This window comes from Herpailurus yagouaroundi, unplaced genomic scaffold, assembly GCF_014898765.1.
Source record: "Herpailurus yagouaroundi ecotype Mexico unplaced genomic scaffold, PumYag 159, whole genome shotgun sequence".
In the NCBI taxonomy this organism is placed as follows: domain Eukaryota; kingdom Metazoa; phylum Chordata; class Mammalia; order Carnivora; family Felidae; genus Herpailurus; species Herpailurus yagouaroundi.
In genome coordinates, this window is record NW_024412400.1 from 47,261,042 (window position 1) to 47,276,624 (window position 15,583).

The 15,583-nt window shown below is 37.5% G+C and overlaps 1 protein-coding gene across 15 annotated transcripts in view; it reads left to right on the forward strand.

Moving 5' to 3' along the window:
- Positions 1 to 15,583, forward strand: part of MBNL1 (muscleblind like splicing regulator 1) — a 209,973-nt gene that overhangs the window by 89,542 nt on the left and 104,848 nt on the right. Inside the window, exons 2-3 of one of the 15 annotated variants that reach the window (XM_040480527.1) lie at positions 2,207 to 2,326; positions 5,238 to 5,791. The exons of 13 other annotated variants lie outside the window; for them this stretch is intronic. Coding sequence is in view for 1 of the 2 variants with exons in the window: in XM_040480526.1 (XP_040336460.1) it covers positions 2,321 to 2,326 (6 nt within the window). In the remaining variant the exon portion in view is untranslated. The remainder of the gene's footprint in view (positions 1 to 2,206; positions 2,327 to 5,237; positions 5,792 to 15,583) is intronic. One more of the 15 variants, XM_040480526.1, reaches the window with a different exon arrangement.

Sequence of the window (15,583 nt, forward strand, 5' to 3'; positions counted from 1 at the left end):
AAGAAAGAAAGAAAGAAAGAAAGAAAGAAAGAAAGAAAGAAAGAAAGAGGGAGAGGGGCAGAGAGAGAGGGAGACACAGAATCTTAAGCAGGCTCCAGGCTCTGAGCTGTCAGCCCAGAGCCTGTCCCGGGGCTCGAACTCATGAACTGTGAGATCATGACCTGAGCTGAAGTTGGACACCCGACTAACTGAGCTACCCAAGTGCCCCTGTCCTTCACTTTTATTAAAATGTGAGAATCGCAGGTTGCATTTAATTCCTTAAGTTAGTAAACACCATTAAGAGAAGTGAATGTGGACTTGTGTATCATATGAGCTGACATACTTGATGCATTATTAAGTTTTTCAGAAGAGACAGAAATAGCCAAACGTCCTCCCACCAGGGTTCTGGTCAGTCCTGACGTTTCTTACTCCCTTTCTTTAAGGATAACATGACATCAGCTTTTGAGAGGCAGTGGAGGGTAGGCATAAGGGGGAAACCACAACTTCAGGAGCTGCCTTCCCTGGATCCAGAGTTGACATTTGTTCCATAGTAGTCATATGAGTTTGGCAACTTCCTTAGCACTCTACGCCCCTAAATCTTCCAGAGTACCCTGCTAAATGGGAGCATATCTGCCTCTTTGGGGTGTTGTGAACCTAATAATACAGGTCAAGGACTTAATGGAATTTTCATGGCCCATAATATCTACCATCATGCATGTTAACTATTATCAAATCATAATTTTATGTAAACATGTTCTAGTGTCTATTGTATTAAAGGTACATTTGCAGTACAGAAAACTGTGAAAACAAAAGTGAATGTTGGATTTTAGCAAACTGTTTAAGGGCCCCACTTCTGGAACTGGGTGACCATGGGTTCAAGTCAGTTGTGAGCTCTGTGACTTCGAACATGTGATGGCACCTGGCTGAGCCTCCCTTTCCTCATTTGCAAAATGGGGTGGTGATTACATCTGATCTGTAATGGTTCAGAAGGTTAAATGGGATAACTCTTGTAAAGCACTAAGAACAGTGCCTGGCACTCCTGGAGCATTCAGTAAGTGTTAGTGATTGTTCCTGCTATTGCTTTGAGGATGAGGTGAACACGTGAAGTAGTAATATGACAAGAAACATATACTAAGATTCTGTGAATGTAGGGTTTCACTTTTGCCACTGAGAATTTGTATTCTCTACCGTGCAGAGAACAATGCTTCTGTATCCTCATATTTATGACTCTTTAATTGGTGATTATTTTCTTAATACGTAAATAGCATTTACTTAGTAAGTAAAGTATTTTTACTTTTATACTTTATGATAATACTTTATAAGTATTATTTACTTAGTAAGTAAATAGCATTTACTTACTAAGAAAATAATCATCTGTTTTACACTTATCCTTGGTTGAGCTATTTAAATTTTTTTAAAGATCTCTAGGTGCTTTTTCTATCTATAGGATTTTGGCTCTGGATAAATCAGTTTAGTAAAGTAAATGCCTTGTTAATAATGTTATCTGCTTGACTCTGTTGTGCAGCCGTATTCTAGCCACTCGTTAAGTTGAACAGTACTGGAAGGAAAAACAACTCATCAGTAACATCCAAATGGGAATGAAATATAGAAGCAAAGAGAAGTCATTGTTTCTTCTGTAAAATAAAGAGCACAAGACCCAATATTTCCCCATCTGTTGGGAGGGTTGTAAAGATTATGAAAACATTAGCGTTTGCAAAAAGCGATTCTATGCCAGGAAGGCAGATAGAACATTAGGAAAGAAATGACCAAAATTGCACGATGGCATTTATTTTATATAGTAACATCCTTTCTTTCAGTAACAGGAAATTTTAGGGCAATCCACTTGCTTATTAGGAGCGAGGAGGGTGAATGAATTCTTAAAAGGATTCATCAAGGCATCCTCATAATAAAGTAAACCTTTAAGAATATGTTTTCCATAGAATTAGAAACTTAGAATTTCATAGTAACAGTGTATTTATCACCTTGTTTGGGGAGCAGATTTTTAAGCATGATCACAGGAAAACACCTGTTTTGACACTCTGGGAAAGGTGCAAACATACGGGCAAACTCTGTCTAGGTGTAGAGTAAACAAGAGTGCTTTGGCTAGCATCCTGCAAGGAGCTGGGTCTAAATGGTCTGCTCCTGCTTCTGCTGCTGCTGCTGCTGCTAATACTGCTGGGAAGGAAAAGTGGCTGACCTGGCATATCCTTTACTCTTGGTGCTGCAGCAGTCACTCAGGAAATGTTGTTTAAGGGGAACCTTCTGGATCCTTTTCATGGCACCATGGCGAGAAGAAGCCGTATCTTATCTATTGAAGATAAAGCATGGAGTTGGCTAATGGATGCTGGTGAGTGAATAAGGCAAATGGGGAGCCAGTTCGCAAAGATCTCTTTTGGGAAGGGCTGATCTCTCGAGGACTGACATGGCGCCCATTGGAAAGTGGCCTCGGATAATCTGAACACCAGAATGTTGTTTTAGAGGGGAATCATAGTTCTACCACTGGTGACCTGATCTGTGACCTTATATCCATTCCATAAATGAAGTTCTTATTTGTTCCCAGCTTTACTACTTGAAGATACTAATCCTGAGGTTTGTTAGATACCTCTGTACATGGAACATGGTTTCCAGTGTAATTTCCACTATTTTATTTTTGCTCTTGTTTTTCTCTTGACCCACAGTGACTTAAAAAAAATGACTTTTTAGTATGTGAAAGCAAGTTTTCCTCCTTTCAATTCTAAATGAGCACTTCCTTTTTTAACAGCAGTAGACTATAGAATTTTACCTTAAGAAATTATTTAGTATGCATAATTCTTGCCAGGAATATTCTTTTCAATTCAAGATAATTATGTAAGCAAATTAGTAAGATATTGGCTATATTTGTCAGATAGTTGCACAAGATTAGTCTTTAACATTGCTAATGTATCCATGTACCAATACAAGGTAGTTTCTTTGAGTAAGTTTCTCTGTTAGTAAAGTGAATAATTTGAGTGAGGTATCTCACTTGTTCTCACTCTAAAATTTTCTTTTCCCATTTTGCCAAAAACTACTACATGACTTAAAATACATGTATTTCTCTTCCATCTTATAATTTAGAACACACATGAATATATGCCAATTCATAGTTTACCTATGTCTTTCATTAAACAATTGGAAGATATAGAAAGAAGTTTTCCAAATGTGAAGGCCAAATTTTCCTAGAATAGTTAATCTATGTTTAATAGGTTTTCCATTAAAAAAAAAAAGTAGACAGTTAAGTTTAGGAATTTATAGTAGCATTATAAAGGCTCTGACAAGCCATGTAGGAAGATAACTGTTAATTAAGAAATTTTCTTGATCACGGTCCTCCTAAGTGCCCTCTTCCTGCCACATTTTTGATTAGTGCCTTTTCACATGTGGTACCACCATTCAGCCAATGAATCGTTATTGAGCACCTGCTGTGTTTCCAGGCTTACTAGGTACAGGGATACAATTGTGAGCACATTTGTCAAAAATTTCTCACCTTGTGATGCTTAACAGCAGGGAAAACACAGGTTTAGATGATTTGATCTTATTACTTTAGTAAGATACTCAGTAGCAGTAGAATATATATTTTTAAATGGCTAGTACTGATTTTTCTATTTCCACTGAAAATAATCCTGACATACCATGTAATCTAAAGAGTTTTGTAAATGAATCCATGTTGCCATTTTGCATTTGGCAACATTTACTCGCTCACATTTTTTTGTTTTAGTTATTGTTGGCTAGATTGTTGAAACTGATTTTCATGAGTGGGGTTGACAACATAGGTCAGAAAAACAAACTGTAATTGATGTTTTATATTTATTCAAAGTCAGACTATACATTTTTTTTTAAAGTCCACTTCCCTTTGGTTTCCACCATTATGGCTCACTCAGTCTTTCCTTATCCAAAGCTATCATACTGAAAATATTGTGTTTTAAAATATTAAGTTTTAGTTCACACCAACATCTAAACTTAGAGGCACTGTTTGTACAATAAAAAATATTTTTAAGGGGAAATTCAGATTCTCCATCCTTTTCCTTCATAAATTCTCAATTCTCTCAAATTTAAAGTACTAGCTGCCTGGGCAGTACTTAGTATTATGTAGCCTAAGGGTTATTTCATTTTATAAAAGTGGTGGACCCTTAGTGATGTAGGGGATGTAAGTAAATTTGCCCAACAAGAGCTGCTTTTATTGTGTGTGTTATTAACTATATGTCTATATCTATATGGTGAGGCATGGAAATCAACCTTTCCTAAAACAGCATGATTTCAGCTACTTGATACCCAGGTAAAAGATTATTATTAATATTTTGGCTAACTTGAATTTAAAAACATATGTAAGTCAATATGTGAAGTCAAGAATTGCATACATGTAACCGCCATCAAGCAGCAGATTTTCTTCTTATTTAATTCTGAAACAAGCATAAAATGGCACCCATGGTTAATTTGTTTCTAGTCTTGAAAAAATGATAGCTCCTAAATTAACCTGATTATTTTTATTTTGACACATATTAGGAATTATTAAAGTTCTGTCAGCGTTTATATTTCATTCCTTATTTGATTTTATCCAGCTCCTCGAAGCAGAATTGTCTTAGGGTCTGTCTCTTGTACCTTTTTGATATTTAATATTCAGCGGGCTCCTTTGGATGAGCTCTGAGTGCTTGTGAATCATTGAAGAGCTGTGAAAAGTGGTTAAGAAGCTAGAAGGAGCTCTCTGGAAAACAGAACATGATCAAGTCCAGCTTCTGGAGAGTCTTAGCGAGTGGTTTATGTGACCATGCATTAACACCTAGCACATTAATCACACTTTCCTGTCTTCCTCCTCTGTTCTTCCTCCCTCTTCTTCTGTGCCTTCTTCTTTTAATTTCTGAACACTCCGTGTCCACTTCTTTTTCTTCATATTCTTTTTCTCTCATCTCATTGAATTCCTCCTTCAGCCTTCCTCATCTCATCAGGATAGGAGGTGGTATATTTGATAAAGCATTTGTTGTTCTTATTTAAAAAGCAATTTTATTTCTCAAGTTAAAATCAGGTTCAGTTTAAACTTCGGTTACATTTTGTCCTCTGATAATGGACAGCTTTGCCTTTTAATATCTGCTGCCTTGTGGATTAGCAGCCTGTGATTTTTTTGTATTTATGAGTTTTCTTAATATGAATGTTAGAACGACAGGATTTAGGAATTTTATGTCACTTACTAGATTGTTAAGCTCAAACACAGTAGGCATACTGTAATATGTCTTCCTTACTTCTCTTTCTAGACTAGAGCTCCATATCTCCCCCTCAACTGTGTTTTTGGCTCTCTTATGGGATGCTAGAATGGCCTGTCTCCATGTATTTTGTTGCATTTCGCCATTGCTTCTTGTGTTCTGTCGGGGAATTTTGGTGATTCTTTTCAAGCGCTACCTGAGCTCTGTGCTAGTTGTTCCGTTCCCCCAGGGTCTTGTGCTGTGTGGTCATGTCTCCACTTCCTCCGCCCTGTCCATTGACAGAGCCTGGGTTCCCTGATGGCTGCCTCTATACCCTTGTGAGGGTGGGAGTATTCCTTCCCCTGCTGCTACAATTGAGCCCGTGCTGGGTACCACATTGCCCTCTACACTTGCTTTCAGTTGTTAAGGCTTCCCAAGCTTTGGCTGTGGCTCAGTGATCCTGCTGTCAAAACCCTGAAGCTTTTCTAGCATCGACACTCAGTGGTAGCAGCAGGTGTTGGGATTTCTCCAAGCCCCTAAGACCCTGGGAGCAAGAGAATGGCCGTTTGACATAGACCTCAGGACTTTTCAAAGCACCAAGAAACGTCTGCAGAAGATATGTAAAGGTAAGATTCTGATTTCTCTAGGAAGCTGTTCTAGAAGCTGAAAACCTACAGCCATGGATTTAATGTAGACTAAATAGCTAAAGAATATCCTTGGGGAACTCTGTGCTTGATGATAGAGCCAGACTATGAGTCTTCGGTTGGGTAGCTACATATTAAAATGCCTCTTTTGGGAATTTGGTATGATAGCATTTCTAATCTATTTTATTTATGTTAAACTTGGCATTGAATAGATTAAAAAATGTTTTTTCCATTCTTTGAATTGGAATCTATGAAGCACTCTTTTCTCTTTCACAGTCTACATTGTGTATTCAGTAAGAGAAATCTTGAGAATTAAAACAGTTAAAACAGTAAAAAATAAAGTACAAGTTATTTGTTTCCAAATGCCTGTATTTTGTTTACTTCTGTTAATGTTTAAAACTAGAAATATTAAATTACTATTTCCTTAATTTCTTTACACTCAAATTTCTAAAGCCATAATTAATTCAAAAGGAATGGGAAGAGGTGTTCAGATCACGGTACTTCAAGGGTACAATATTGTCCTTTGTCAAACATTACTGCTTAGCACTCTAAATGTAGCATTTCCTCTTCTTTTAGGGCTTGATTTTCAGTTTTTTAAAGGGGAATCATTCCCCGCCCCTAATTTTTGGGAAAAAAATCACTCCATATGGGTGTAAAAAACCTGGATGGGGGGGGGGCAGAGGGAGAGGGAGAGAGAGATCAGCAGCATCTTGGCGTGAACAGCACAGTCACCTATCTCTTCAGCATTATTTACAACTTTTATTCTTTGCCCTGACTCCATTCATAAGCAGTAATCTATGAAGTGATATTAAGACAGCTCTTCTCGTATGAGATCCTCAGTGGCCTTACTTTTCATTCATCTCTTTTTTGTCCTTTGTTTTCTTTTCAATGTGGACTCAATCTGTTAATTGATGCCCTGTAGTTGGAATCAAGGCTATTAGCTGTTACATTGGAACTCCTTCATCTCAAAAACTGAATGTGTAACTGAGGTTTTAAAAATGAAAAAGAGTATTTACTAATAGCCATACAAAATGAAGCAAGGTTTCTCTTTGATAGTGCCTATTTAGAATGCTTGTTTTTTTTAAACTAAAAGACGTTGAACAAAGTATTTTATTTACACTTGAAAATAACCCAGTTTTATTTCCTCGAGACCTCGAAAGTATAAGTGAATGGAATGTCTTGAAGCATTAAATCGGGTAATTGATTTCATGTGTAAAAACAGAAGAGGACAGTTGTAATGCTTTAATTCTTAACATTTATAATGAGTTTATAGTTTTTGAAAATATAAGGCACAGTCTCAAGCCGGGAGGTTGCATTATTCTCAGGTTGGCTTCTGAAATACATTTTCCTTTTTCTATTTATTTAGAATTCTTATAATCTTCTAGGACAAGAATTGAAACAATGTATGTACTTAATTATCATTATATATTATGTTATAGATTGTATTATAGATTATATTAAATATTAAATTATTAATACATAAAATGTTATTTATAATGTTTAATAAATAAAATAGTATTTATAATATTTAATAATAAATAAAATATTAAATATTAAGATAGAGTGAAAGTATTGTAGACATTTATAAAATTACTTTAATACTTTAAAAATACTTAAAATATTTTGAATGGAACATAATGAGTTAGTGGTATTCACTGCATCTAATGTTTAATGGACAAACTAACTTCACATAAGCTGAACTCAGTACAGTAAGACCTAAGTGATTTCTTTTTTAGGATGTACAGAAAAGGTACATCATATAAAGTATTGGTGCCATAAAGATCTTAGCAACTACCTGAATAGAAAAATCTATTGAATAAATAATAGGATGACCCTTTTGCAGATAAGGGGACAGAGGGCTGATAATTCACAATTTTTAAGCCTAGAGCCAAGACCAGAATACAAATCACTGAATTCTAACCCAGGGCACTTGACTCTAGGCGATGCTATTTACTGAAGTTGCCTTACATTTCAGCCTGCCAGTGTTTGCAGAGCAAAGAATGGAGTCTAGGAGTTAAAGTGATTTTCCTCAGTATCAAGTGTGTCTGATCATGGCTGATAAATGTGAGCTCACTTCTGCAGTGTAGCCTGATTGTGGCCTTTCGAATTTCCTTTTTATTTCTGCCTTGTGTAATGTGGCTTGCCTTACTTATATTAGGATTTTCAAAAGTACAGTGCAAGAATCATTAAAATATTTTTGTTCGGACGGACTATTAAACTTCTGGCATGCCATTTATTTCAGTGTGTGATCCTGTAAATTTGGCAGTTTTCTGAAAATTTAAGTTCTTAAAATTGAAAAGATTACACCTATGTGTGTGTGTGTATGTATGTGGCAGTTTATTTTCTGTTTCTAAGCAGAAAATTTTTAATTGACTGCCACTATTTCCAAAGTTGAAAAATTGCTCAGCTTGCATCTTTAAAGTTATCTGTTTATGTGTGATATCATAAAAGTGAATGGGTGAACATTCTCTGTGCTATAATAATTATATGTAAGTGAAATTATTTGACATGTTTGTTAATTTAAATGCTTTCCGGTTGCCTGACTTAGAATTATTACCTCAAAATCCAGATTCTCCCTGACTTTACTGAATATCTATCATCATTTAATGGGGCCATGCCCAGGCTCCCTTTATGCGATTTTTTGGGAGGTGTAACTATAATCCATTCCCCTTGAATGGTGCCCAAGATGGACTTAAGGCCCAATATGGATGGACCTGAGAGTCAAATGTGTGCAAAACTAAGAATGAAAACTCTGAATGCTCTTTTTAGGAAGTTCAGTTTGAAAACTAGCTGGAGTACTTTTGGAATAGAGATTTATAACACTTACTTTGGAAAAGATGTGCAGTACTTACTCACTGAAAGTTTAGTCCTGAAGTCTTAGGCCAGTTCTCAAAATAAGGTTCTTAACCCCAGTCATAATGATCCCTGAGTATTTCTGCCATCACTCAACTCATAAGACTGGTACCTCTCAATTTCCACTGTTCGCTCTTTCCTGTGTATTCTTTATCCTTCCTTGGAGAGAATGAGAACCATCTGGACTGGTGGACAATGAGCACAGGTCCTTACTAGTTGTAACACCTGGCCGGTAGTGCTAGTTCCCAAATTCAGTCCTAACCTTTTCATGGCACAGTGCCATCAAGATGTTCTGCCTAAGCCTCCTTCCACTGCAGTCTGTTTACTCCTTGGCTATTGGACCTTGGAAAGGCTACTTACTTTGTCAGTTGTAGTCTTACCCACTCTAAAATATGAAGAATATAATCTCTTGGTCAGGATTTTTATGAAGATTTAATTTAATGAGAAAGTGTATGCCAAGCACTTAGCACAGTGGCTAGCATGTAGAAAACAACCAATAAATTGTTGTTGTTATGTAATTTTCCCAAGATTTTATAACTAGAAAGTGATTCAGACCCAAGTCTGTCTGATGGGAAAACCAAATGAAACAGGAATGCTTACACTCTTTCCATAAGCAATAGCATCAAGAACCACAAAGCAAAAACTCATGCTTGTCTCTGAACTCTGACACTGCTTCTCATACCTACTCATATGACCTACTCATACCTTTTATGATGCATAAATCATGATGTCATGTATGCTGATGGGGAAAGTTGCATAGTTCAGTGGTTTAGAGAAAACTCTAGGAGTAAGGCTTCCAAGGATTAGAATTTCAGCCCTGCCTCATAGGAACTGTGTGGTATTAAGTAAATTGCATACCTCTCTAGGGTTCTTTGTGTACGAATCACATAATAGTGTCTATTATATCGCATTGTTGTAGACAGTAAGTGATAGAAATTAAAGAGCACCTCCAATAAGTGACTTTTATTATAATTGATAGAGATGTAAATGTTTCTTTTTTTTTTTCATTTTTTTTTCAACGTTTTTATTTATTTTTGGGACAGACAGAGACAGAGCATGAACGGGAGAGGGGCAGAGAGAGAGGGAGACACAGAATCGGAAACAGGCTCCAGGCTCCGAGCCATCAGCCCAGAGCCTGACGCGGGGCTCGAACTCACGGACCGTGAGATCGTGACCTGGCTGAAGTCGGACGCTTAACCGACTGCGCCACCCAGGTGCCCCGAGATGTAAATGTTTCTTTAAAAACAATAGCATGTCCACAAAATGAAATACATGGTTTGTGAAAATCAGAACCCCATAAAATGTTAAAAATGGATAGGATCTCGGTGATTAGATGACTTTCCATTCTCCAAGAATCCATATGCTTTCCTTGTCAAAGCCATTTTCTCAGTGGCAGACCAGTGCAGAAAGGGGGAGAAGGCATCAAAGGTCAGAATTGACCCAAATATAGAGTGGTTGTACCATCCAGAAGGTGGGTGAACTCTCCATCTGGGTTGATGTCAGTGAGTGGCATCAGAGTAACCAGGTGATGACAATAGTCCTGGTTAAGCAGAGGTGGTGGGATTGTTTTCTTTCTTTTTTGAAGCAGAACCCAGACCAGCAGCTGGGGCTCAATTCTGGGGAGAGTGAGTTAACCTGGGCTAAGCTGAGTATCACGGGTTGGCCTTGAATGCTAGTAAGACCAGGGACTTTCCTTCCTAAATTCTCAAACTTCTTGAAGTCAGAGATGTTCATCTTAGTTGTTGGCAGTGCCTCACATAGGGTGTAGGAAACAGTGGGCACTTGATACATGCTTGATAATGAAAAAAGGAAGAACTCATTTAAGGTATCATGGCCAACCAAGGGATTGGAAAGCAGGGCTACAGTGCAGGAAGAACAGGATGCCTTGGGGCTCCCTCTGGGACAGAGGGAAGAGTTGAGGCAGATCTAGGGGTGGGCCAGGGAGCTGAATGTACATAGTCTTTGTAATGACTGGTTTAGGGACATGGCAGAATTGAAACTGTCAGTGTAGTCTGATTAGTTGATGTAGGCATAAAGTATTCCAAGTTTTTAAAACTTTTCAGGCAGAGGACCTAGAGTTTAAAGAATCAAAATCTATTAGAATCCATTTACATTGGTTTCTCATGCAGTTAAAAATGATGTTTCTGGCTTTAAAAATCCAACTTTGGTGCCAGAAAATTGAGGAAAAATGTATCTGTAAATAACATCGTTGATATATATAAAACCTTATATTAGGAAATTATCAAAATATGGTTTTCAATATGTCATATTGTAAAGTTGTAATTTGTAGTACATGGTCAGAAAACGAAGAGTTTATGCAGATGATGTGGGAAGTCAGTGTCATTCTAAAAGCTGAAATATTTGTGGGGGACGATGGGTAAAACTTTGAGGCTTTTTCGTTACAAATTTTTGCTACTCTTTTGATACATATTCCCTAAAATAATAAGATGAACATATCTTCCAATCAAAGTCTATATTAAAAACACAAAACTTACTAAAAAAATTAGCTATGGTTATTGTTACACCTAACCATTTTTGTTAAAATTTAAGTTGCCATAAAGGTTTTTTTAGATAATCCAAATAAGAATTCCAATTACTTTGCATAGTGTATGGCCAGATACATTAGCTCCTTGTCTTTAAGGACAAGGATATTGTGTGCTGGCACCTGAAAGATAGCTGTTTGGTAAACCTCAAGTGAGCAGAGTGCCCGGGTGGCTCAGTAGGTTGTGTCAGACTCTTGATCTCAGCTCAGGTCTTCATCTCAGGGTTGTGAGTTCAAGCCCCGTGTTGGGCTCCTTGCTGGTGTGAAGCCTAAAACAAAACAAAATAAAACAAAACAAAGTGACAAAACTCCTAAGTGGGAGTTAACATCACACCACATGTTTCCATGAGCATTTGTGTCTCCTTAATTTGAAAAAGACCGTATGCTACAGTCGTGCTTCTCTAATATTAAGATAGTGGGGAGCCGTCCCTGGTATCTCAAGAACGGACTCTTAAATCAAGTGCTAAGTCATTACATATTAAAAATTTTTGCTTGGCAAAGTACTTATTGATACGAAGCTAAACAAAAAATGGAGTACACAATGCCAAAATCACACTGACCTACATCGTGTATTTTATAGGAAGCGGGGTCTTTCTGTGTGTTTCTTTTCCAGTGTGTCTATAAACTTGCCCTCTCCCTCTTGTTCTCCCTTCTTTCCTGCTCTCTGCGCGCGCGCGCACACACACACACACACACACACACACACACACACACACACACACACGTAGAGATGGAAATGCACACACACAGGCTTTTGCTTTTACCATAAAGGATTTACACCAGAACCAGGAATTGGATGATATTAACTGCCTATAATCCTTTCTAATCAGTTGCTTTTACGGCTTTGTGTCCCTGAGTTATATGGTGGGTCTAGCATACTTTGTGTGTGTGAAAAACTGTGGCAGGTGCTTTTCTTTTCTTTTCCTGGTATTTCCTGATGCCTGATTTTAGTTTATTTCGGCAGTTCATCATGTGAGTTTTGATTAGGTAATAAGCTAGAGACATTATTGAAGCAGTATGTATTAACCAGCAAAAATTCAACTCCCCATAAAGTGCTGTACACATGAAATAACTTAGATACTTGAATACCAGTTTTTCTTCTCCTCAGCCTTGCCCCGGATATGCTCTTGGCAGTTTTAATCTGTTCTGTTTTACCTTTTAAAAACATAAAAGGCAGTGGTACAAATAAAATCCATGCAATCTCTCCCTGAGGAGAATTTTGTCATTGGAAATAACGGTGTCAGCGCTAATAAGAGAGAAAATGTTCTAAATAAAGTGAGTGGTGTTTAGTCATTGTCACCATTCTTGATTAACCGTCTGGAAACCTCGCATCTAGCAATTATCACAATAGTTAAGGTAAACTCTGTTTTAGACCCCACACCAAATATTTAAACAAAATGACTTTAAGACTGTAAGTAATCCAAATTTTACTTTTGGAGTCCAGGATTGAGGAATTGAACTTATACTTTCTTTTATGGTAATTTTAGTTTTGAAACTGTGTTGATAAATTTGCAAACAAAATTTAATAAACTCTCAGATGACAAAGGAGTACCTACCTAATTGTACCATATTAAGATTGCTGCATGGGGCGCCTGGGTGGACTCTGTTGGTTCAGGGTCCGATTTCAGCTCAGGCCATGGTCTCACAGTTCAGGAGTTTGAGCCCCACATCGGGCTGTGTGCTGTCAGCACGGAGCCTGCTTCAGATCCTCTGTTTACATCTCTCTCTGGCCCTCCCCTGCTTGCTCTCTCTTTCTCTCTTTCTCTCTCAAATAATAAACATGAAAAAAAAATTAAAAAAAAAATAAGATTGCTGCAAGGAAGTAGAGCCCTTTAAAAAGGACATCTCAACTCAGAGGAAACTTTGATTTTAGGTTCATTAAAGAACCAGAATTGTTTTTAAGTACCTTCAGTGGATTGAAAAGTAACAGATTGAAAGTAAATTACTTAAAAAAAATACTGATTGAATTGATACTTTAGTAACAGAACCTCAAATGGAGTTAAAATTATCGTTTAATTTTAAGTAATAATGTTCCATTTCAGAGATATTTTAAAGTTAGATTTCATTTTTAAGGCCTCCAACTGGGCCATTTTTCTACCTGTCACTCAAATCCACCAATTCTTAGGGAATCAGGTCAGTTTCTACTTAAGGTTTGTAATGTTCGGGGCACTTTGGATGGGAGTCAGGAGCTTTACAAGAGTAAAGATGACGTAAGAAGGCTGTGGACAAGGCGCTGGACTTTGGCTTGGTTTGGTTTCCTGAAACAGGTCTGCATGGAGGGCCCTTCGTACTCTGTGTGTCCTCTGTCCTCCAGACCATGCCCACCATTCTGCCCCCTGGACTGAATGATACCTAATGGAGATAATGCACAGCACAGCATGGTTTGTAAACTCTGCTGCTTCTTGTTTGTGAAGTAATTCATTTATCCAGAAAGTGCTATAAATCCAAGTTTAAAACTTAACTGTGAAAAGTAGGTGTTTTCCAGAATCCTGCCCACCCATCACACACTTCTGTAGGGCTTTCATGAACACTAAAATGGCAAGTAAAATTGTTGTTTCTATAGTATAACAATTGTATAAATTTTAATCTACTTAAAAGAGTAGTGGGGTTGAGGGGAGGGGTGGGGAAGAGTCCAAACTCTACTTTTCCTCCCAGATAATCATAAGTTATAAAAGTCAAGGTCATATTTAAAATTTATTCTAGGGGCGCCTGGGTGGCGCAGTCGGTTAAGCGTCCGACTTCAGCCAGGTCACGATCTCGCGGTGCGTGAGTTCGAGCCCCGCGTCAGGCTCTGGGCTGATGGCTCAGAGCCTGGAGCCTGTTTCCGATCCTGTGTCTCCCTCTCTCTCTGCCCCTCCCCCGTTCATGCTCTGTCTCTCTCTGTCCCCAAAATAAATAAACCTTAAAAAAAATTTTTTTTTAAAAAAATAAAATTTATTCTATAATTTTGAGACTGCTTTCAGTTGCCCCAAATGATTTTCCAAGAGAGAAAGCACATGTAATGGGAAGAAAGGAAAGGTACAGAAAACAAGCACCTTCCCCTGAGAAGAAAATGTATTTTCAACACTAGAGAATATAGAATTCGCTGTATCAACAAAGTATAGTATTTCACCAAACAGCTGGATAAGCCAATGTGTATTTATTGAATAAATGAGTGTTGGTGAAAATCAAAGAGCGAGTGGATGAATGAATGCATAGGCTTATTGGTAACACATTCTTCCTATTTATTATTTTTAGGGAAAAATACTTTTTTTGAAATACTACAAAGAACCCATTGACAGCAACTGGGTGAAATTCCTCATTTTCTTTTGTGGTAACAGCCAGTTGTTACAGGAGCATGAGAACTTTCTAGGTTATAAGATACTGTTTTTGTAGTTTGAATTACCCTACATTTATAGAGCTTTGGGGAATCAGTAGATGAGAAAACACAAATCATAAGCAAAAGGGCAGTTAGTACTCTTCTAAAAATAAACATTGATCCGTGTAATCGCATTCTAAATAAAATAAATAGAAACGGATTAAGAAAATTATAGTGGCTTCGAAGAATTTAGTGTGTTTTCTATCCCTATTTTCTTTTGGATTTTATGGCAATTGTTCTTAAAGGAGCACACACTACATATTTTGAACCCTTCAGCCAGCAGCAGCAACACCCAGAAGTATATTGGGTGTCTTTGCTGTATTAAAAAAGCTCTGCACTTGACATTGTTGTGGCAGATTTTTAACTGCTGGAGAAAAAGTTTAAGGGAACAGATTAAATATCAGCATGGAAATGAGGCTTTTTGGAAATCTTGGGACATTACGGAGAACATAATACACCTTACTACAGCCTGGTAACAGAAAGAGGGGTTACAGAAATAAGCTGGGGTGGGAATTTGAAGAAAAAGGAGGAGCCTTTGCTGACAGAGAAGCAAGCTCACATCAGCCCAAGTACTGGCTATCATGCCCTCTCGTGGGGCTCATTCCCCAGGAATGTATCCCTTGTGCTAAATAGAGTACTTATGTAAACAGACACTGTAGGCTTTTGCAAATACTCCAGTAACAGTTCTTCAGGGCTTGCTATCTAATTATTGCTAGCTGTTGCATTTACTTGTCTTGGTACTAATTTATAGAGCTAGTTTTTGACTTGAGTTACCTACAGTGTCTTGTTTCATAATTTGGAAAAGTACACAAGCACTATTTAAGAAAAATGCAAACATCAGTGGCTTTGTTAAGTGAGTCAAACAACTGGCAACTTGTTTCTTATTATTTTGTAAGTGAACCGCTGAATGTAATGTTATATCTATGGCATGTTAAGAAATGAAAAGAAAAAGAATGGACACTTGCACGTCTGAATGAACAGCTTATCAAAACACTGGCTTTCGATTTTTATCTGAGCTTGC